This window comes from Prionailurus bengalensis, chromosome A2, assembly GCF_016509475.1.
Source record: "Prionailurus bengalensis isolate Pbe53 chromosome A2, Fcat_Pben_1.1_paternal_pri, whole genome shotgun sequence".
Classification (NCBI taxonomy): domain Eukaryota; kingdom Metazoa; phylum Chordata; class Mammalia; order Carnivora; family Felidae; genus Prionailurus; species Prionailurus bengalensis.
The window spans coordinates 13,431,886-13,453,912 of NC_057348.1; the positions used below are offsets into that span (position 1 = coordinate 13,431,886).

General features: G+C 59.3%; 2 protein-coding genes across 5 annotated transcripts; both read right to left on the minus strand.

Moving 5' to 3' along the window:
* Window positions 1–406: 406 nt before the first annotated feature.
* INSL3 (insulin like 3) lies at window positions 407–2,512 on the minus strand. 2 transcript variants are annotated; one of them, XM_043586990.1, is made up of 3 exons: window positions 2,289–2,512; window positions 1,115–1,201; window positions 407–957 (listed from the first exon to the last, which is right to left on the minus strand). In XM_043586990.1, the coding sequence occupies exons 1-3, from the start codon at window positions 2,479–2,481 to the stop codon at window positions 755–757; spliced, it is 483 nt and encodes a 160-aa protein (XP_043442925.1). In that variant the 5' UTR covers window positions 2,482–2,512; the 3' UTR covers window positions 407–754. The 2 variants fall into 2 exon arrangements, with proteins under 2 accessions (XP_043442925.1, XP_043442926.1); XM_043586991.1 differs by lacking the exon at window positions 1,115–1,201 and having other exon boundaries at window positions 2,289–2,510.
* Window positions 2,513–5,843: 3,331 nt separating this feature from the next.
* Window positions 5,844–21,589, minus strand: JAK3 (Janus kinase 3). 3 transcript variants are annotated; one of them, XM_043586993.1, is made up of 24 exons: window positions 21,288–21,582; window positions 18,922–19,114; window positions 18,357–18,480; window positions 17,458–17,569; window positions 17,122–17,267; window positions 16,481–16,775; window positions 15,802–15,924; window positions 15,529–15,686; window positions 14,967–15,078; window positions 14,525–14,711; window positions 13,636–13,763; window positions 13,332–13,463; window positions 12,545–12,629; window positions 12,001–12,128; window positions 11,219–11,351; window positions 10,992–11,143; window positions 10,722–10,872; window positions 9,982–10,121; window positions 9,711–9,900; window positions 9,311–9,435; window positions 8,873–9,045; window positions 8,171–8,288; window positions 7,731–7,841; window positions 5,844–6,877 (listed from the first exon to the last, which is right to left on the minus strand). In XM_043586993.1, the coding sequence occupies exons 2-24, from the start codon at window positions 19,103–19,105 to the stop codon at window positions 6,764–6,766; spliced, it is 3,321 nt and encodes a 1,106-aa protein (XP_043442928.1). In that variant the 5' UTR covers window positions 19,106–19,114; window positions 21,288–21,582; the 3' UTR covers window positions 5,844–6,763. The 3 variants fall into 3 exon arrangements, 2 of the variants coding, with proteins under 2 accessions (XP_043442928.1, XP_043442927.1); XM_043586992.1 differs by having other exon boundaries at window positions 18,922–19,118; window positions 21,288–21,581; XR_006298299.1 differs by lacking the exons at window positions 5,844–6,877; window positions 7,731–7,841; window positions 8,171–8,288 and having other exon boundaries at window positions 8,930–9,045; window positions 9,311–9,455; window positions 18,922–19,118; window positions 21,288–21,589.
* Between the last annotated feature and the right edge of the window lie 438 nt (window positions 21,590–22,027).

Below are 22,027 nucleotides of genomic sequence, written 5' to 3' on the forward strand. Positions count from 1 at the left end.
TCTTGACAGACAACCTGGATTCAAATCCTGCTCTTGGCCATGGCCTCTGTGTCTGACCTTGGCAAACAGCCATCTCCCCCGGGCCTTAGTTTTCCCTTTTTTTTTTTTTTTTTTTTTTACTGTTTATTTCTTTTGAGAGAGAGAGAGAGCGCGCATGCGTGCATCTCAGGGCTGATTCTACCAACCTGACCCCAAATCAGGGGTCGGATGCTTAGCCAACGAGCCACCCAGGTGCCCCTTGTTTTCCCACTTCGCATTGTGATGAGTCACAAGTTGCCGTCACGCTCCTGACAGTGATGGGTGGGTCCCCGTGGGTCCCCGGCTGCCGGGGTACGACCCACCCACGCAAGGGCTGACCCAGGCTTGTCCCTTTTTCCTTGAGAAAAATGCAAAAGGCTGCTTCGGATTCTGCAGGAGCTTCATTTATTTACTATTAGGGAGACGACAACAAGGGTCGGTGTCACGGATATGGGGCGGGTGGCGCCTGGGGCTCCTCAGAGGTGAGAACATTTGGCCCTCAGAGTCTGGTATCCCCGTGAAACCAAGGACCCTCCAGGCCAGGGTTGAGGTGCGATCTTTTTTTTTTTTTTTTTTGCAGTTGGCCCCACAGAGGAAGGTGGCCCGAGGGAGGCGGTGAGTGCTGGGAGGTGATCCGCCCGGTCCTCCCAGATGGGGCTTTATGGTGCTCCAGGAGCCCGCCAGACCTGACCCCTGGGGGGGTCTCTGGATCCTCTGAGGCCACACCCAGGCGGGTTCAGTGAGGACACAGGGTCAACAGGTGTTGCCGGGTGCAGCCACTGAGGCAGCAGAAATGTGCAGGGTTGGCGGCGGCTGCCCGGCGGGGGCGGTGACGGCGAGAGGCCTGGGGCAGGGGCTGTGGCACGACAACCAGCGTGGGGTCCCCATCGGCCGCCAGCCCGTGGAGATGTCGTCCTTCCAGCCACTGCAGCAGCTCACCTGGGGACGGAGCAGAATTCAGCACGGACAGGGGACCCTAGGGGACCCCTCCCCAATACGTGCAGACAGCCGCACGCTCACGTTGTGCCGTGACCCACCAGACGCTCAGGATGTGCACAAATAGAAAGGGAGCGACTGCTAAGTGCCTACTGTATACCGAGCACGGACATAATCCCCCATCCAGGTGTGCGCACTCTCGAGCCGCGCTCACGGGTCCCCGGTTGTGCACGTTTCCACGAGCCACCTACCACACAGACGCGCAGGCGCTTCGCAAAGCCGAAGACAGCAGAGGTGACATGTGACATAGACGTGTGCACCCGTGTGCAGGCTCACATGGACACACAGCCTCGTACCCCTTCCCAGTCTCCCCCTATGGGTGCCCGCCTGCATCTGGGTCGCCAAGACGCACACATCAGGACACACACGTGTGACGCACATGGGCACACAAATCTGTTTTCCACCCTCCGCACCAGGGCCCGCAGTAGGATGAGAAGACGGAGCGCTGGCCTCAGTGCACAATTCAAGCGGGAGCCTAAACACTCAACAATGAAGATTAATCCTCTTTTTTTTTTTAATTTTTTTTTTTAATTTTTTTTTTCAACGTTTATTTATTTTTGGGACAGAGAGAGACAGAGCATGAACGGGGGAGGGGCAGAGAGAGAGGGAGACACAGAATCGGAAACAGGCTCCAGGCTCTGAGCCATCAGCCCAGAGTCCGACGCGGGGCTCGAACTCACGGACGGCGAGATCGTGACCTGGCTGAAGTCGGCCGCTTAACCGACTGCGCCACCCAGGCGCCCCTGATTAATCCTCTTTTAATGCACTGTCTTTAAAAAACCTAGGGGCGCCTGGGTGGCGCAGCCGGTTAAGCGGCCGACTTCGGCTCGGGTCATGATCTCGCGGTCCGTGAGTTCGAGCCCCGCGTGGGGCTCTGCAGAGCCTGGAGCCTGTTTCGGATTCTGTGTCTCCCTCTCTCTCTGACCCTCCCCCATTCATGCTCTGTCTCTCTCTGTCTCAAAAATAAACGTTAAAAAAAATTAAAAAAAAAAAACCCTCAAGTAACGCCCCAAATCGCGAAGATCAAAACGCTGGGATTGTAAATAAGGCAGGCTCTGACCGTGCGCTTGTAAGACTCCGCCTCGCTCGCCTCGTACTGATTCCTGCCCGGCAGGGGACGCATCCTTGGCGAATTTGCACACACCGGTGGGCAAGTGGACCCCCGGGGACGCGCGTTGCAAACCACCCGCCTGCCCCCGCCCCGACGCCAGCGCCCGCGTGCACCTGCCCCAGCTAGAAACCCCGGAGCGCAATCGTCGCGCGGCTCCACTCACGGTCCCCGCCAGCCACTCGCCGCCCGTCTTCGGAGGACCAGCGCGGGCCCCCGCACACCCGCACCAGCGCGCGCACCAAGTGGTGGCCGCACAGCTTCTCTGGGGCTTCCGGAGCAGGCGCGGGGCCCAGCGCGAGCGCCAGACCGGTGCCCAGCAGCACCAGTGCCCAGGTGAGTGGGCGGCGGGGGTCCATGGCGGCAGGAGTCCGGCCCCAGCGGGGATCCCTTCTTATAGGCGGCCAGCCAGCCCCAGCTGGGGGACCTTGGATGGGGGACAGAACGTTCAGCGGGATGGCTCAGGGAGAAGGTCAAGGGTGGGGTGAGTGCAAGTGTAGTGTAAGCCCCAGCAGTTGTGTCCCTCCTCCACTCCCTCCCCACCCCAGTAATCTCTATGCCCCAAGTGGGGCTCGAACCCAAGACCCAGAGATCAAGAGTCACGTGCTCCACCTCCTGAGCCAGGCTTTGGTATAGTACCTGACTTAAACTTTTGATGGCCCATCTTCAAGGGTGGCTATCTGGGGGCGCCTGGGTGGCTCAGTCGGTTAAGTGACTTCAGCTCAGGTCATGATCTCACGATTGGTGGGTTCGAGCCCTGCGTGAGGCTCTGTGCTAACAGCTCAGAGCCTGCAGCCTGCTTTGGATTCTGTGTCTCCCTCTCTCTCTCTCTGCCCCTCCCCAGCTTGTGCACGTGCTCACTCTCTCCCTCTCTCTCTCAAAAATAAACTTAAAAAAAAAAAAATGATGGCTCTCTGGAATAAACCGATTTGCCAGCCACACGACTAGAACCAGGCTCCCTCTCCCACTCGTATGTTTTGTTTTGTTTTTTAATTTCTTTTTAAAAGTTTATTTATTTTTGAGAGACAGAGAGCGCAAGCCAGGGAGGGGCACAGAGAGAGGGAGACACAGAATCCCAAGCAGGCTCCGGGCTCTGAGCTGTTAGCACAGAGCCCGACGCGGGGCTCGAACTCACAGACTGCGAGATCACGACCTGGGCCGAAATCAAGAGTCAGACACTTAACCGACTGAGCCACCCAGGCGCCACCCCACCCCTGCCCCCGCACCCCCCACTACTCGTATGTTTTAAGTTTACCAAGAAACAATGGGCCCTGGAAACCCTGGGCTCCCATCCTGGACCCCATAAGAGCAGAGGCCCAGCCAGTGACCAAGCAGCTCTGTCTCAGTGCCCCCTCGCCCCTCTCATTATGTGGCCCTGGGGGCGCTGGGTTATCTCCGGGTCTGGTAAGTGAGAAACCTTTATTTTTTTTCAGTTTCCCGATGGGTGTCCGGCGGAAGGGCGTCTTGTAAGCAGAACCACAAAGGCCAGTCCAACCACGACACTAGTCATCGATCAGCTGAGCCCTAACTAGTGCAAAACACCCCCTCATTTCCTATGCGTGAGCCCCACTCCCCTTCGTGATGGTGTCTGGAGGGGGTCACTTCGGGAGAGGGTGAGGTCGCGGAGGCCAGGGGGGTGGGGGTCCCATCCCAGGGTTGGTGCTGCCGAAGGAGGGGCCGCGAGAGGATGTGCCCCCACGCCCCCTCCCTGTCCACGCGGGGACACAGCCAGAAGGCAGCCATCTGGAAGCCGGAGGGCCCGCCCTCGGCCGACCCCTGGCACCCTGATGCACCCTGGTCTCAACCGTCCAGCCTCCGGAGCTGCGGAAAGGAAGCGTCTGTCGGGGAAACCGCCTGGTATTGTGCCACAGCAGCCTGGACGCGCCGAGCCGGGGCCCGAGACGGCCGGAGGAAGGAGTCTGTACCAGGACACCTACGTGGCCACGCACAGGGACTCAGGCCACCATGTGGGGGGAAGCAAGCCCTGTGCTCCAAACATTAAACTCTCCCGCTGTCTTAAATCCACCCAGAAAGAGTGAGCCGGGGAAACCCTAGGCCCCCACCCTGGACCCCAGTGACAGCAGAGCCCCAAGCCTGAGTTTGCACTCTGTTCCTACGGGTGACCTCCATGTGTGGCCGGAGGCCGTGTACCATGGGTGTTGCCGAAGGGCATCTCGCCATTGTAGGAAGAACCCCAAGAGTGGTTGTAACCTCCACACTGGTTACCGATCAGCTGGATCTGCATGAGACAGTGAGGGGCCCTCCCCCTGGGCCAGGGCCATGGGCGTAGCTCCCCCAGGAGGAGCAATGGGGGAGCAGTCTTTTTTTTTTTTTTTCAACGTTTTTTATTTATTTTGGGGACAGAGAGAGACAGAGCATGAACGGGGGAGGGGCAGAGAGAGAGGGAGACACAGAATCGGAAACAGGCTCCAGGCTCTGAGCCATCAGCCCAGAGCCCGACGCGGGGCTCGAACTCCCGGACCGCGAGATCGTAACCTGGCTGAAGTCGGACGCTTAACCGACTGCGCCCCCCAGGCGCCCCTGGGAGCAGTCTTTTTAAACACAACCACCACCACCATTTTATTTATTTAAAGAAAAAAAATTTTTAATGTTTATTTTTGAGAGAGAGAGACAGAGCCTGAGTGGGGCAGGGGCAGAGAGAGACGGAGACACAGAATCCGAAGCAGGCTCCAGGCTCTGAGCTGTCAGCCCAGAGCCCAACACAGGGCTCGAATGCACGAACTTCGAGATCATGACCTGAGCCGAAGTCGGACGCTTAACTGAGCCACTCAGGCGCCCCTTTATTACTGTATAAATAAGGACACCGAGGCTCAGAGAGGGGACCGCCACACTTGCCCATGGTCATAGGAGGCTGGGCCTGGGGCTGGGGCTGTTGGCCGGCTCTGTCTCTCCCTTTGGGCTGGGCAGGGACTGGTGGGCCCAGAATGAAGCTGGCTGTGTTTGCTCGGCATCTGCTTGGTGGCAGTCTGGTGCCCAGGAGGACTTAGGACCTCGTTTTGCCAAGGAGGGCAAAGAAGCAGAGACGAAAGAGGGCCCGGGCTGAGAACCGTATCTTGCTTGAGCCCAAAGCAGCCCCCTTCCACCTTGCACCCAAGCAGATGGCTTTCCAGGGGCTAAGACAGCAGGTGAGACAGAGAGAGAGAGACAGAAGAGAGACACTGTGTCTCCCTCTCTACTTCTCTCTGTGCCTCTTCATATCTCCCAGCAGTCCCCACGGAGACTTGCTTGGCCCCCACTGATGTTAGACCCCCTCCTCATAGCCTAGCCCTCCCAGCCCAACCTTGCCCTCTGACCCCCCCACCCAGAGCAAACTGTTCTCTCCACCCACCAGGAGGCCGGTAATCAGCTTCTCAGGACAGAGCCAAGGCCAGCAGCTGGAGCTTTCCATCCCCCAGCCCTAACCACATTCCTCCCCAGCTTACAGCCTCCCATAACGCCCCATCACCCCAAGTCCAGCAACTAAACCATTCTTCTCGCTGAACTTTATTCATTCAACAAACATTCCCAGAATCCCCTTTGTGCCCCCCCCCCACAGCCCAACCCCCAGGGAGCCTCTGGGTGAGAGGACACAGATCTGGACAGACACCCCAGCCCTAGGATCAGAGCGGAGCGTGATCGGCCGGTGAGAAGTGGTGGGAGCATGCCAGGGAAGGCTGCAGGGAGGGGATAGCTGGGGTTTTGAGAGATAAATACGTTTTCCAGGGGGCAAAAGTGGCAGAAAAGACTGCAGGCAGGGGAGAAGTGGGGGTGGGGGCAGGGGTTACTTAGCCTGCCCAAGATGCTTTCTCACAAGGCTCTGGAAACCGTACAGCAGGAGGCCAGCACCATTAATCTGCCCATTATACAGGAGACCCAGAAAGGGGAGGCAACTTGCCTGCCATCACACAGCAAGTGAGTGTGTGGGCTCTTAACCTCTGTCCTCTGAGCCTCCTCACTCTCACCATGTTGTTCCCTCTGCCGAGAATACCTTTCCTTCCCTTAGCTGCTGCAAGTCTCCAGGGTCATCAACTGTGTGACCCTCCGGTCAGGACAGAAAGGGCCCCGGTGTGCAAGTGGGCCAACATGAAACCTGACACGCTCTGGTACATTTAGGGTGGACTGTGATCCCAGCCTTCCCGGCCCCCAAAAGCAAATTTCCAACCAGGGCAGCGGCTCTTGTCTGTGGCTCGCTCCAGCACAAGAGGGAGGGGGGACAGAAGCCTGGGATCATATATTTAAAGCTATGCCACGTCCTCGCTGCGCCAGGAAGCCCAGGACCAAATCCAAGAGGGTAGGAAGATGGGAGGGGCTTCAGTCTGGTTCCTCAATTCCCATCGCAAGGCACAGCCGGCCACGCCCCCAACCGAGGGATTCATCTTGAACCTTTTCAAGTTGCTGAGGCCACCAGCCGGTTGTTGCCCCCCAACAGGGGTGGGTAGCCCTCCCAAAGGCAATGTCATTGCCCCGTGGGGATCTCTGTGAAGCAGGAAGCCCAGAGAGTGGCAACTTCCTGCCGAAGCTCACACGGCCAATCCACAAAGACCAGAACCCAGAGGTGTGCGTGCAGCGTGCAGGAGAGAGAAAAAGGAAGCGCGTGGGGCTCTCCCTGCGGACAAGCAGGGCAGGCGTGAATCTCACGCTCTATGCTACCCCCCGGCTTCCACTCCACAGTGTATCCAGCTGGGGGCCCAGGGCACTGAATGTTGGCCGATCTTGCGGGCTCGGGGCCCAGCACAGCTTCATGAGCTCATGAACCTGAGGGGGTGCGGAGGAGACAACAGGATCATACGTGCAACTCCTATTCACCGTTTTAAAATGTAAATTCACCTCCATCCCTCCTCTGCTCCAAAGCCTCCCCTGTCTCCCTCCATCACCTGGTCTCTTGTTTCCTGCAGCCGCATCTGCCCCCATCTCCTTATTTAAATGCACCAAACTCATTCCCACCTCAGGGCCTTTGTGCCTGCTGTGTCCTCCACCGGAGAATGCCCTCTCCCGGCTCTCCCCAGGGGTGGGCTCCCCCTCCTCCTCTTTCAGGATCGCCCCCTCTAAGAGGCCCTCCCGGACTTATCACCCACCCTCATGTCCCCCTGTTCCTCTCTTTCCAGACACTGGTAACCACCAGAATGTTCTTGTTAGCCTCTGCTGGTTACCAAGAGGACAGGGTGGTATCTGTTCTGTCCTCTGCTGGGTCCCCAGCACCCCAGCACAAAGCCCAGCACACAGTCAGCACTCAGTAAACATTTGGGGCCTGGGCAGATCAATTTACGGTTGACCAACCTCAAGTCATACACTTCCGCAAAAGTTGTGATGATCAACTGTAAGAGTCATGAACGTTTATGGACTCTAAACTGAGTACTGGAGAGGTGTTGACTTGCTTGACCTTCCCCCACCCCATAAGGCATTGTTACTGCCATTTTGGAGATAGGTAAACTGAGGATCTGAGAGTATTTGTGACTTGGCATACAGCCACAGAACAGCCAGAATCCCCTTCAGCTTCACGCCCCAGGGTATGCTCTCAATCAAAAGGCAGCGATGGGTGGGGAAGTCCAAAGGGGCCAGCTGGCTGGTGGGGGGAGTGGGAAACTGAGGCAGGCCCTCCAGCGCTCACCTCACCGGGGCAGGCAGGAGGCGCGGGCAGCCTCTGGCCCTCAGCCAGCAGCTCCAGGAGGCGGCAGAGGGCGGGGACGTCTCGCTCACATCCCATCATCCGGAGAAACTCCTAGGGCCAAAGGGAGCACCCGTGGTGGGGGAGGAGCCGCCCGAGACTGGGGCCAAGGGGCAGCCATAGTGAAGGCAGGGAGAGAAATCACCCGCGGTGGAGAGAGAGGGCCTCTGTAAGGGAGAAGGAAGGGTCATCTGTGATGGAGGCAGAGGGGGCTGCCAGTGGTAGTGGGGGGTCAGCCATAGTGGAGACGTCCTCCCCATTATAGACGGCCTATATAACGCTGGGACCAGTGACTGAGCAAATAGGGCACAAACAGGGCAGGGACGGGCCAGGAAGGGATGAGGGAGAGGAGGGTTACTGGGGATCCAGGGGCGCTGACTCACGGCTGAAGGGCTGCAATTCTTGTTGCCGTAGGTGAAAAGCTCGTACAGGACGACCCCGAAGCTCCAGACGTCCGACTGGCGCGAGAAGATGTTGTCAGAGAGGGACTCTGGGGCGTACCTGGGGGGGGGGGGGGGACAAGGAGGTCTTGGGATGAGAGAGTGAAGCAGAGGACGGGAGAGGGGACAGCCTTGGGCTAGGGGAGCTGGTCAGTTGTAGGTGGGGTCATTCCCGGCTCCGGGGTCAGTCTTCCCCGCCTGTGGGATGGGGTATTCATTCACCAACCCAAAGGGGTGTCTGGGCGGGTTCAGGGCGGAGAGCCGTGGCTCCAGGGAGAGGGGCCAGGACAGAGGGGCGGAGCGGGGTGGGACCAGGTTGTGCGGAAGGGAGGGTATGCTGGTAGGAAGGCCAAGGTGGGGGGGGGGGGGGAGGGAGGAGCCAGGACTGTGGGAGGGGCGGGGCCAGGACTGTGAAAGCCCCGGAGGGGTCAGGGGAGAGGGAGAGGCTGGAGGCCTGGGAGGGGTCGGGACGGGGCCCAGGCTCCAGGGGGAGGGGCGGGGCCGATGCCGAGGGGGCGGGGCGGGGCGCTAGGAGGAGGGGCCAGGACGGCGGCAAGGGCGGGGCCGCGGTCGGCGCCCGAAGGCGGGAGCGAGGTGGGGGCCAGAGCAGTGGGGAGGAGAGGTAGGCCGGGGCGGGATCCCCACCAGAAGATGGGGCTCTGGCCGGGCTCGCGGACCACGTAGTAGTCTTTGTCGAGCGGCAGCAGCTTAGCGAGGCCAAAGTCGGCGATCTTGACGTGCGTCTCGCTCTCCACCAGGATGTTACGGGCCGCCAGGTCGCGGTGCACGCAGCGGCGGGAGCCCAGGTACTCCATGCCCTGCGGGCGACCACGAGGTGCGGACCCCAGCATAGGCCGCAGGGGCCCCAAGCCTGACCTGGGATCCAATCCCGCAGACCCCAAGCCTGACCCTACCCTGGACCCATCCTGCACTCCAGCGCCGACCCTAGCCCTAACTCAACCGCGTCTCCGACCGGACCTGGGCTGCAAACTTCAACCTGCAGCCTTCCCCGCGACTCCACGCACACCCCCACCCGGGCCTAGCCACCTCAGGCCCCAGGTCCCCCCAGGCACGGCCCCGCACCTTGCAGATCTGCGAGGCGTAGAGGAGCAGGCGGCTGGCGTCGAGGCGCGCGCGGTGTCGCTGCAGGAAGTCGCGCAGGCAGCCGCTGGGCAGGTACTCCATCACCAGCCGCAGGCTCTGGCGGCCTGGGTGAAGCGGGGAGAGGCTGGGGGGAGTCACCACAGGGCCCAACTCTGTCCAGCCCCCCCCCCCCCATTCTTCCTCCCCGGTCAGAGTATGACCCCAGACCCCTCCCAGCCTCGGGATTGCTTTCTATACAATGGGAACCCCAACAACGACGCCTTTCATGGCCAATGGCTCTTGAGTACTTTCTACAATACACATTGATTCCCTTAAACCTCATAGTGACCCATTTTTCGGGTGTGGAAATGGAAGCTTCCACGTTTGGGAAGTGGCTCACCCGGGCCATAGCTGACACCGCGGTACTTGACAATGAAGTCGCTGTGGAGGGCTTTGAGGATCTGGATCTCGCGCTGGAAGTCCCTCTGCTGGTCTGGCCCGCTGTGCTGAAGCTGCTTCACAGCCACTAGGGCCCCCGTGTTGTCGCCCAGCGGGTCATAGCGGCACAGCTCCACGCTGCCAAAGTTGCCCTGGGGGACGGCGGGGCTGGTGTCTACGTGCAGGGGTGCTTCCCCGCCCAGCCCAGCCCAGCCCAGCCCAGCCCACCTCACCTTGCCCAGCTGTGAGATGTACTTGAGATGTCTCTCCTCAAAAATGGTAGGGTCCTGGCAGGCGTAGAGCTGGGCGCCATTCCACAGCCCATCACGGGGCGCCAAGGCACCAGGTGTGGGGTCTGAGAGGAGCTCATAATCTGCGGGGCACAGGTAAAGCGACCAGCACATTGAGTCCTGGGTCCCGCTCCTAAGCTGACTTGCTGTGGGGCTTCGATCCGCCTGCTTACCCTCTCTGTGCATTATGGCAGGGCCACCGCAAGCCTAAGGGTACTTTGTGGGGGCTGGAAAAAGATGCCCGCTGGGCAAAGGCAGCCCCCTTAGGTGCCATGCAAGCTGTGCAACTACCCATAGCTCCGGGGCACAGGTAAAGCGCTGGAGAAGCGCTCGCCTGGCCCATGGAAACCCAACATGGGGACCCTCCACAGTCTCCCTCTTGTCTGCAAAGGATCCGGCATGGGATGCATGGAGCCACACAGAGGGAGAGGTGCCTGTTGACCCGGACACCCTCATTGAATGAAAAGTAAATATCCATCACATTCAACCTAGAGCTGAGGCGGGGAGGGGTCTGTTTGTTACAGCAGCTGTTGAGGCTCATGCTGACTGTTACAGTCACCAACCACTCCAACCAACCTTGGCAAGCACATAGGGCAGGCTCTGCGGGCAAATCTCCCTTCCTCCCTGCTCTGGGCGCGGTATGACCTGCCAGCCCCGCCCACCCTGCCCGGCCCAGCGGGCACCTGAAGTGATGAGGCTGTTCAGGTCACGGATGATGGCGCGGAAGGAGGGCCTCTGGCCTGGCTCATAGGCCATGCACTGTTGGATCAGTGTGGCCAGCTCCATCCACTTGGGGGCGGGAAGGTGCTGACGTTCCTCGTAAAACTGGAGCTTCTGAGGGTGGGTAGAGTGGCTGGTCACTGCCAGTGCACCCTCAGGAGGCCCCTCCAGACCAGCCCATCCTCCCCAAGCTGCCAAATGGGGGCTTTGGAGGCCACCACTGGTGCTCTGACCTTGGCAGGATCCAGGGTACTGATGGGCATCGGGATCCCGCTGAACACTTCCCAGACTGTGGCACCAAAACCCCACTTGTCAGCTTCCAAGCCAAGGGTCCGGGCCTCCTGGAGACACTCAGGGGCCACCCAGGGGATCCTGTCAGTGAGCACTGGGGAGCGGGGCTGGGGTCAGGGATCTGCTCCCCGGCCCCACGAGGCCCCTCCCTCCACCCTTCCACACTTACTCTCCAGGCTCAGCACAGTGGGGCTGACACCAGGGTCACTCAACTTGATGAAGGGCAGGTTCCCGTCAGCCCCCTCCCGAGCCAAGAGCACCTTCCGGGCTGAGACATTGCCATGGGGGAGGCCTTTGTCTTCCTAAGGGGGCCGGACACAGAGAAATGCCAGGGAGGGTTTGATGGATGGATAGTCTGGCTGGAGAACTACCACGCATCCTTCAAAGCCCACCTGTTACTGCTGAGACCGCTCCCTGGACTACTGGTAGGTCCTCCCCTTCTCAAACCCACCCTGTGGCTCCCCGTTGCCTTCAGGGTAAGGTCAGAGGTTCTCAGCCTGGCTTTCAAGGCCCTTTGAGATACTTGCTCACTGTCCCTATGAGATTCTTCCACACCCCCACCCTGGTCTCCTGCCAGCTGAACTGCCTGATTCACGCCAGGACATGCAATACACCTAATCTGCAGACCTTGGCCCAGGCTGTGTCCTTGGCCTGACACGCCCTCCTTCTTTCCTCCCCTTAAGCTACTGTGCAACCTTCAAAACCCAGCTCCTGCCCTCTTCTGGCCTCCTGCCCAGGCTCATTGCTCCCTACGCCCCGGAGACCCACCAATGACCAGCTGCTCTTCCCTCCTCCTGCTCTTACACCTCTGAGCCTGTACGTAGGCTGTTCCTGCAGTCTCAAACGCCCCTCTTGGCCTCCTTGCCACACCCCTACGCATACCACAGAGCCCGCGCTCCATTCCCCCTCCGTTCCATGAATGGAGGGTAGAGCGGGCAGAGGAACACTCACCAGATAGTTGAGGGCATAGGCCAGCTGTTTGATCACCTGCAGCTTCCAGCTTGCTGGTACCAGGTGGCCGGACTTGCGCAGATATGTATCCAGGGCTCCCAGGCGCACAAATTCCTGCACCATGACACCTGGTGGCAGCAGGGCGGGGCGGGGCTGGGAGGCGGGACTGCCTCAGGGGTCCCGCGGGCTCTCGGTTCGGACTGTTCCCTCCATCCTTACTCGACGCACCCGTCCTCCTCCTTACTTCCCATGAGAGCAGTATGCCCGAAATGCCTGGAAGGCGGTGAGCTCTCTCCAGAGCTCACTTCCGGCCCTTTGCGCGTTCCGCCGGGAACATGCCCCTTCCTCCTCTCCCCTCGTCCCTACTGACCCTTGCCTTCTCTGCCTCGAACTTACCCAGAATCACCGTCTAACCTCCAAGGCGGGCTAGCGGCCTCTGACCACCCACAGGGCGCCGCCCCCAACACACAAGATCCCGTATCCCCCTGTCGTGTTCCCGCTATGCGCCCCGTGGGCAGGGGTGGGGACGAGGGTGGTGTCTCACTGTCTCCAGCCATGCACACGCCGTGGAGCAACACGAGGTGCTGATACGACACTTGGCTCATCAGGCTCGCTGCTTCCAGGAAGGACTGGGGAGAGAAGGGAGAGAAGGCCCATGGGTTCCTCCCGCTCCAGGGTCACACCGAGGACCCCATCCATACTCGCTGCTCGCAAATCGGCCTCAGGAAGAGACCTCGTCCCAAGCCTCCTTTGACCTTGGAGTCTGTCACCGGGGTACACAGCACTCTGTATCAAGGTTTTCTGGCAGGGGCTGGAAGTCCCTGCTGCAATCCGCGTTGGATCTCTCACGCGGAAGTGGGACATTTGGGGTTGAAAGCAGGCTCAAGCCTTCCCTGGGTGGCCCAGTCCCTGCTGATACTTCCATCTACCTCACTCCCCTCTTCTCTATCCACTGGCCTCTTCACGGTTCCTTTTTTTCTTTTCTTTTTTTTCCAGTTGTATTTATTTAAGTCATGTCTACACCCCACGTGGGGCTCAAACTCATGACCCCCAAGATCGAGAGTCACATGTTCTTCCAACTGAGCCAGCCAGGTGCCCCCTCCTCACTGTTCCTTAAACATGCCGGGCACAACCCTGCCTCAGGACCTTTGCACTGGCCGTTTCTTCTGTTTGCGTCTAAATCCCCTGACCCCTTCTGTATTTCATGGTTTGGAGATGCCGTGGCTACATTTCTGTCATTTTAAGACCTGTGTGTGTTTAAATTTCTCTGCATCTACAACGCTCTCTCCAGCCAGTCCTGACCCCACACTCATGGTCCCCATCACCCTCACCTCCATGCAGTTCCTGTGCTTGGCATCCATCACTTTGAGTAGCACCTCTGTCTCCCGGGCTTCCCCGTCCACAGCCTCATGGCGACAACCTCGGTAAATCTTGGTGAAGGACCCATGACCCAGGTTCTCATGCTGGAAGAGTAAGGGGGCTCCTGGTGGGACTGTGGCCTCACTTTACAGATAATGAAACAGAGGCACAGGGAGGTCATGTCATATGCTTGAGGCCACGCAGCAGAGGGTGTAGACAGGATGGGATGTGGACCCCAAATGAGGCTCCCCCCCTCCACTTCCGGGGGCCACTCACCCACTCCAGGCTGTCAGCAGGGATCTTGTGAAACGTCATCTGACTCAGCTGGCACTGGGATTGGGGCCAAACAAGGGAAGATGTGGGAGTGCTGCAACCTCTCCGCACCACGATCAGGTTGGACTTTTCTACGGGGCGGAGGTAGTGGGGGAACAACCAAAGGCCAGAGGTGAAAGACCCCCTAAGGTTGGGTCACGCCCTGTCTTAGTCTGGGGTCTCCCGCAGAAGCCAACCCTGAGGTCAGGACTCGAGTACATGATTTCTTTGAAAGGAGGCTCCAGGGGCCACCTGGATGGCTCGGTTGGTTAAGTGTCTGACTTCAGCTCAGGTCACGATCTCACTCGGTTCGTGAGTTCGAGCCTCCCACCTGGCTCACTGCTATCAGCGCGGAGCCTGCTTTGGATCCTCTGCCCCTCCCCCCCTCTGCCCCTCCCCCGCTCTCTCTCTCTCTCTCTCTCTCTCTCTCTCTCAAAAATAAATTTTAAAAGCCTTTAAGAAAAAAATGAAAGGAGACTCCAGGAAGCCCCAGTGGGGGGAGGGGGCGGGGGGAGGTGACCCTGTGAGCCACCTAGTCTCAGTCCTGCTAGAGATTCTGGAAGACTCCGAAGAACCCACACCTCCAGTTGTCCCCGCCAAGGGGTTTGTCTGAGAGTGAAAGTCACCCAGAGGAAGAGGCAAGAGATGGACGGAGAGAGACTCCGCGCCAGTGACATCTCTCAGATCCCGCCGCGTCTGGACCTAGTGGTGCCTGAAAGTAACATCCATTCCACAGGCCAAGAAGTCACCTTTTCTTCCCTAACCCATGTTGACGGGCAATCTCTGCCGCTTGCCACACACGAGGCAGGGCCCCCGGACCGACTGCGCGGCCCAGGGGAGGGGGCGGGCTCACCTTTGGGTCTGGGGGCGCAGCAGGAGGTGAGGTTCAGCGCAACCCCATCCACGTGCAGCCCAGCATCCCAGCAGGCTGCCAAGAGCTCTCGAAGACTGCTGTGGGGCCGGCCGAGGCCAGCCAGGGAGAAGGTTCCCGTGGGGTCACACCGGATGAGGCAGCCCTTGTAATCAGGACCCAGGGGGGTCTGCAAGGAGGAGTGGTCCCTCAGTGGAAGCGGGCAGCACCTTCCTCCCCCTCCCCCCCCCTCCCTTGAGCACCACAGGCTCATTTCCAAGCCCCAAGCCTTTGCATATGCTGTTCCCTTCTGGGAATGCCTTCACTCCCCGCCCCCCCCCCCTTCTTGGAGGAGCAAATACTGACTCTATTTTGGGTCTCAGCTCAAATGTCCTTTCCTTCGGGAAGCCCTCCCTGCCCACCTGGCTCCCGGTGGCGGACCGACCTGGACGCAGACAGTGAGGAGGAAGCTGTCGAAATCCTGGGGGCTGCGGCGGAGAACATAGGAGCCGGGAAGGGAGCCCCCGGTCTTGAGCTTGTTGATGGCAAAATCCAGGCTGTGGAGAAAAGATGGGAGGAAAAGACGGCGGGAAACATAGAGTTGGAGGCAGAGAAACTGAAGCCAGACTTCGGTTCTAACCCTGGTCCCTCGGAAGCCCTGGGACCCTCACCAGCTAACATCCCCTGTCTCCTTCCTATTTATAAAATGTGCCAAAAGTTGGGGCTCCTACTAGGGGATTAAAGGGGAGGCTGCAGGTGGAGCCTGGTGCCATGCATCCCCAGGAATGGGCGCTGGGGCCCTGAGGAATCAGAGAAAGGGACGCCGCTGCCCCGGACAGCAGAAGGGGGACCCCAACCTCCCTGAGCCCCAACCATGCCCCAGGCGCTGTTCCAGCCTTGTCCAAGGCTCCCGGGAGGGAAGGGCACCGAGGCACCGAGAAGGGGAGTGGCCGAGACTCGAACCGAGTTCTAGCTGTGGAGGGCGGGCATGCGGGGCGGCCCCTTACGTGATGGGACCGTGGCACTGCTCGGCCACCTCCTCCAGCAGCCGCGGCGGCGCAACCTCCTTGCAGAAGAAGTGCCTGGAGTCGGAAGTCAGCCGGAAGTAGCCGTCCACGAGCGCCACGAAGGACAGGGCCGCGGGCAGCCCCGGGAACTCGGCCTCCTGTGAGGATCCGCGTCAGCGCCCTCCCCCCCCCCCCCCCCCCCGCGGCCCGGACGCGACGGTCCCGCGTCCCCGCGGTCGGGGTAAGGCGGGAGGGGAGAGGGTCCACACCCACCAGGATCTGGTTGTCCGTCCTGGTGACGGTGACCAGGCGGTGCTCCCCGGCGGGGCCAACACGAGGAGCCTGCTTGATGCTGATGTCCACAATTTCTGGAAAGTCGCAGAAGGGCTGGAGGGCCTGGGAACGAGGGGAAGGGCTGAAGCTGGGGGTCCTGTCCCCTCGGAGCCCCCGATCCTTCTTGGAAGCCTGGACCCCACAAACCCACACCATAAGCCCCGACCCTCTCGGCCTCCCCCAGCCGCACCCCCTTCCCACCTGGCGCCTGTCAACCCCAGGCCCCTTTTATCAATCACACCCCTTTCAACCCCCCCATCCCCAAAGTCTCCCACCCCACCTCTGCTAAACCTCACCTCCCTCTGTCGGTGGGTCCCTTCCCTGAGCCGCGCCCCCTCTCAGCAGTCTCTCTTGGAACACCGGGAGCCCCGCCCCTTCGCAGTCCTGACCCCTCCCTTCCCTCCAATTAGCCCCGCCCCATCTCTGCCCACCCAACCAGTCCCCTTCCTCTAAGCCCCGCCCATTTTTCCATTCCCGCCCACTCGCTCAGCCCCACCCCTCGCAACGGGCCCCTCTCGGAGCTCTCCCAGTCCTTCCACGCCTTCACCCCGCCCACTCTCTCGCCCCTCCTTCCTAGGCTCCTCCCCTGCCGTCGGTCCCGCCCTGTGGCCTCCCACACCTCGTGTCCTCCCGGACTCCAGTGGATGCCGCTGTCACCAGCCACTCGGAGCAGCCCCGGAGCATCCTGGCCACCAGCAGCCCCGGGGAGGCTCACGAGGAAGGTCTCGGCGGCCCTGGCCGGGTCCAGCCTCTCCAGGTCCATGATGTACTTGGCCATGAGCGAGTGCCTGTCAGCCTGGCAGGCGGTCACGCGGCCCAGGGCCCGGCGCACAGTCCTCCGAATACGCTTCCGCGTCACGAAGCTCAGGCCCTGGATCAGGTCGCGCAGATCGGGGGGCAGGCAAGCCTTGTAGCTACGAGTGGGGGGTTGCAGGTCGTCACTGGGGGGAGGGATCTCCACAGGTATGGACAGGGACACGCACAAACCCAATTTTAGTTGAGGGGCTGGCATGTAGCCTCAGTTGGAGGGCACGAGGCACACACGGGCGGGGGGGGGGGGGGAGGACGTCAGGGTGGGGAGGGCTGTAGGCTGGGGCTGGGGCTGGGTTGGTGGGGTCCTGAGTCACATGAACACACTGCAGACTTGTAGGTGGGAGGCCTCGGGAGGCCTCGGGAGCCCGGGCTCCAGCAATGCCCTGGTGGAACCACGTTTTCTGACTCCCAGGCAGAGGCTGGGTATCACAGCCTGGAAGCCCTCACCTGACGGTCTTCAGCAGCTCCTCAGGCTGCTGAGCCTGCTCACGGGCCATCCGAGCCAGGTCCAGCACTGCCAGGCTGAGACATTCACCCTGCTCCTTGAGACTGAGGCCCACGGCGAGGCGGCCGCTCACCAGGTCATTTCGGTGCTGGGGGCCGGTCACAGCCCGACTGTGAGCCCTGATGTTGCCCTACAGACCCCCCCCCTTGGGCCGATTCCCACCCCGGGGCTGCTTCAGAGAGTGTCAGCCAAAGCTTCCCAACCAGAACCCTTGATGTTGCCCTGTGGATCCCCCCCACCCCCCCCCACTCCGGGCTGAGCCCCATGCGGACCCCTACCTGGGCGAAGAGGTGCTCCAGGACTGGCAGGTCAAGGATGGCACTGGCCAAGTCCTTCCGTAGCCCGAAGCGGTGGCATTTCTCCAACCCAAACCAGTTGGGGAAGTAAAAGCTGTTGGGGAAGGGGAAGAAGCCTGGAGTAGGAGTATAGAGGGCTGGAGGACGGTGCCAAGACCTCACAGAGCCCAGGTGGTGCCACTGACTTGCTACGTGCCCTTGGACAAGGAACCTACACTCTCTGGCCTGAGTTCCTCATCTGCGAGATGAGCAGTGATCACATCCTCCCTGGGGCACCCACCGGGAAGCGCAGGGAGATGAGAAGGTTGTAGGATCGCTGTCGCTTGATTTGAGTTTTGAAATTTCTTTCATGGTTACTTATTTTTGAAAGAGAGAGAGTCAGAGCGTGAGCGGGGGAGGGGCAGAGAAAGAGGGAGACACAGAATCTGAAGCGGGTTCCAGGCTCTGAGTTGTTAGCACAGAGCCCGACGCGGGGCTGGAACTCGTGAGTCATGAGATCATGACCTGAGCTGAAGTCGGACCTTTAACAGACTGAGCCACCCAGATACCTCTGATCACTGTTGTTTTCAACTCCTCATGCCCTTTGGGGCACCTGGGTGGCTCTGATTTCGACTCAGGTCATGATCTCACCGCTCACAAGATGAACCCTTGCCCTGAGCCTGCACTGACAGACAGAGCATGCTTGAGATTCTCTCTCTCTCTCTCCCTCTCTCTCTTGGCCCCTTCCCTGCTGATCCTCTCTCTCTCTCTCTCTCAAAATAAATAAATAAACATAAAAAAGAAAACAAAAACAAAAGCAACTCCCTGTGCCCTCGACCAAAGTCACCCCCTCCTGGTAATTTAACCCACCCCTGCGGGGGTCGGGGTGATGTGTTTCCTACCGGAGCCTGTAGAGCAGGACTTGGGTGCTTGCATCCTCCACGGAGAAGATGTGGCTCGGGGGGTACCAGTAGGACAGGTCCTCCGTGGCCAGAGCAAAGAGGGAGTGGTACACAGGCAGGATGCCTGAGGGGATGCCCCCATCAGCACCCTCCTAAGCTTCCCCCTCTACCCCCTGCAGGGCTGGCATGGTTACCTAACCCCATGCAGCCCTACGGGGCTCTTTTCCCACCTTCAGCTCTGACACTGCATCCCACCCCTGCCCACACACAGTCCAGAGCTCCCTATCGCCCTTAGGAGAGAATCCACACACAACCTACTGCCCGCCCCCTCTCCCCAAAGAGCCTCCTCCATTACCTCAAGGGATGAACAACAGTTTCCGCTCATGTGCCTCTGGGTCTTTGCACAGCCTTTCCCTGTGCACCTTCTTCCATTTCCAAACCCTTCCTCATCCCTCAAAGCCCCAGCTCCAATGCTGACTCCACTTGGTAGCTATTCCAGCTCCCAGTCTGGGCCCCCCACAGCCCCACCCCGCTCTTTGGCCCAGCCATCTAAGGACCGACTCACCACTGGCCTTAGCAGCCCAAACACATAGCTCTTCAGCTGAATGGTCCCCAAAGGAGAAGGACAGGCGTTGTGGGGGTCCGGGGCCCCGAGGGGGCAGCAGCACGTGCAGGGCACCAGCCTCTGAAGACGAGAGGCTGCAGGAACGCTGAGGGATCAGGGGCGTCTCCTCACTTGGAGGCGCCATGGGTGTAGCCTGTCTGGACACAGAGAGAGGCAGCCACTCAGGTCTGGCCAGAGGGAAAAAGCCTACAAAGCTTCTTGGGGTGTGGGGGAGACGGAGATGCTGCTGGGTGAGGTAGGGTTGAAGCCGGTGAAAGAGGGAGAGAGGAACAGAGAGACAGAAAGAGAAAGACAGAGATGGAGAAAGAGAGGTGGGGAGCTGAGTGTGCAAGGAGGGTGAGGAGCCAGAGATCCCCAGCCAAGGGCTATGCTGGGGGCTGGAAGATACTCTACACCCTATGAATTCTTTTTTTTTTTTTTTTTTCTTTTCTTTTTTTTTTTTTTGGTATAGTTAACACACATAATAGGTGTGAATTCTTGTCAGTGGCCAGGGCAGACATCTCCAATCAATCTATACTCTCCACATATACCTTAGGGCAGAATCTCTGCCCCTGGCAGGCATGAGCAGTCAATCACAGATGCCCAGATGTGCTGAGCGGGGAAACTGATGGATACTGGCTTGTGTCTATGGGGATTTAAGGCGACAGTGATGGACCATCACTTCCTATGGATCTAGGAGGCTCAAGCACTTCTGGGGCTGGGGCTGGAAGTGTTTGCATATGATGCAATGCCTGATGGCATGCATCAGATCCAGACTGATGTTGACTCAGTCGATAGGGACCTCTGTCTTGTCTGCCCACCACCACTACCACCCCTGTCCCCTTTATCACTCCCACTATTCCTCCCCGGAATGGGCCCAGGAGGAAACTGCCCCTCATCCCTTATTCCCAAAGCTCAGGACCCCTGGCTAGGCAGAGGGAACGGCTGGGCTTTGGGTCCTGCGAGAAAAGGGGAGTAGATGGACAAGATCCATTTACATTATTGACTCGAATAAAGGAGACACAAAGAGAATATTGGGTAAAAAACAACAACACAAAACTAGGTACCAGAATAATAGTGGGGGGGGGGCAGCATTAATGAGCTTTTAACACACCCAGCATATAAGCCTAGAGCTGGCATAGGTGAAGACCCTAAGCTCTGGGTTCAAATCCCAACCCCACCATATCCAAGCTTTGTGACCCTGCCAGGGTTCCCATTGCTAGGACTCTACTTTCTTAGCTATGAAATGGGCTGACTCCCCGCCTGCCTTGGTTTGCTGAGCTGAGCCCCAAAGTCTCAACATTTTTGATTCTCACTAACTGGCACAATCCTTAGCAACATGCCGAGGGAGCAGTTAACAAAAGTCAGCTAAAACAGACAGGAAGGTCCCGTGGCAGGGCGGTTTTAGCGGTTCCTATGAGGGAAGGAGGGCATGAGGGGAAAGAGATCTTTCCCGTAGGGACACCCCAGTGTCACTAGCTTCCAGACCTGGAATCAGGACTTTCCCAGGCCCAGGAGCCCTGGAGCCCCGGTCACTCTCCCCAGAGGGGATCACTTCCTATTTCTTTTTTTTGAAACCTTTGTTTATTTATTTATGTATTTATTTGAGCGAGACACAGTGCGAGTGGGGGAGGGGCAGAGAGCAAGGGAGACAGAATCGGAAGCAGGCTCCAGGCCCTGAGCTGTCAGCACAGCGCCCGAGGCGGGACCCGAACCCACGAACCGTGAGATCATGACCTGAGCCTAAGTCGGAAGCTCAACCGACTGAGCCACCCAGGCAGCCCCCACCCCCCTTTCTTTTTTGATCACTTCCTAACAGCGACTTAATTGTGGTCTTCGTGGTCTTTCATGTAAACAGAATCAGGCAGTGTATCTTTCGTTTCAAATACATCTTAAAGATACAGCCACATTTTAAATATTGAAGGTAAAAAAAGAAAAAGCCAGAGGGGGTGCTTGAGACCCGGAAAAACGCCCTTGTTTTAACTCCAAAAGTCCCATAGCCCCCGCAGTGGGTTGGTCACCCAATGCTCTGGCCTGGGGCCTGGGAGGGTGGAGGGTGGGAACTGTCCCTCCAGGGGCGATGAACTCCAGGCTCGAGGCACAGTGATACGTTCAGGTCCAGAGAGCTTGGAATTTGGGGTCTCATGTTATGCTGAACAAAGCTGAGGCCCAGAGAGGAGAGCGTTTGTCACAAGCCACAGAGCCAGCCCTCCCAGCTGTCTGTCTGGCAGCTTTCCTCAGAGGCCTTTCCTTTGTCCCCAGCCACAGCCATTCACACACTCCCCCCAACCCCCACCCCAGAGCCATGTGGCTCCGCCAGCTCTTACCTGGCAGCGGGGGACCCTGGGCCAAGGACCGGAGGGCAGAGCCGGGAGGGAGGCAGCAGGAGGAAAGTCCCACCGGGCTCCTTCCTGTGTGGGCCCCTCGGCTTCCTGAGCTGCTGTCACTTACTGAAAGTCATGGCCATGTGGGGGATGGGGACGGAGAGGCAAGAGGGCTTGGCCAGGGAGGGGCAGACAGTTCCAGAAGCCTCCACAGCCCGGTGGCCCTCCTCAGACAGGCTGTTGGAGACCCTAGACCTAAAGGAAGGAGCGACAGGACAGAGAAGGGCCCCGGTCACAGAGAGGCTCTCAGCTGGCTCCGGACTCACTCACCGTGGGGCCCTGGAAATGCCCCAGCTCCTAGGGCCTCAGTTTACCCATCCGTAGCACGACGGGGTGGGGTATGCAACAGGACTAATTCTGCACCCAGGAAGGAAACAGGGAAGTTGCCCCAGATAAATGTCAAGTTCTTCTTCAGGGTACTTTCCCCATGAGACCCTAGGAGGACTAATGGGCCCCTTCTGTGCACCACGCTTTCTGCACAACGCTGTTTGCTCTGGGCACAACCCTAGAAACAGCTCTAACCAGGCAGACCAGGCCTGCCTTCAGGCTCACCTCACCCTCTGGTCGGTCAAGAAGACGATTACTAATTACAGATAACGAAGAAAACCAGGGTGGGGCACCCGAGTGGCTCCGTGGTTCCGGTTAAGTTCCTCTGTTGGAAACCAAGGTCTCAGTTGGAAACC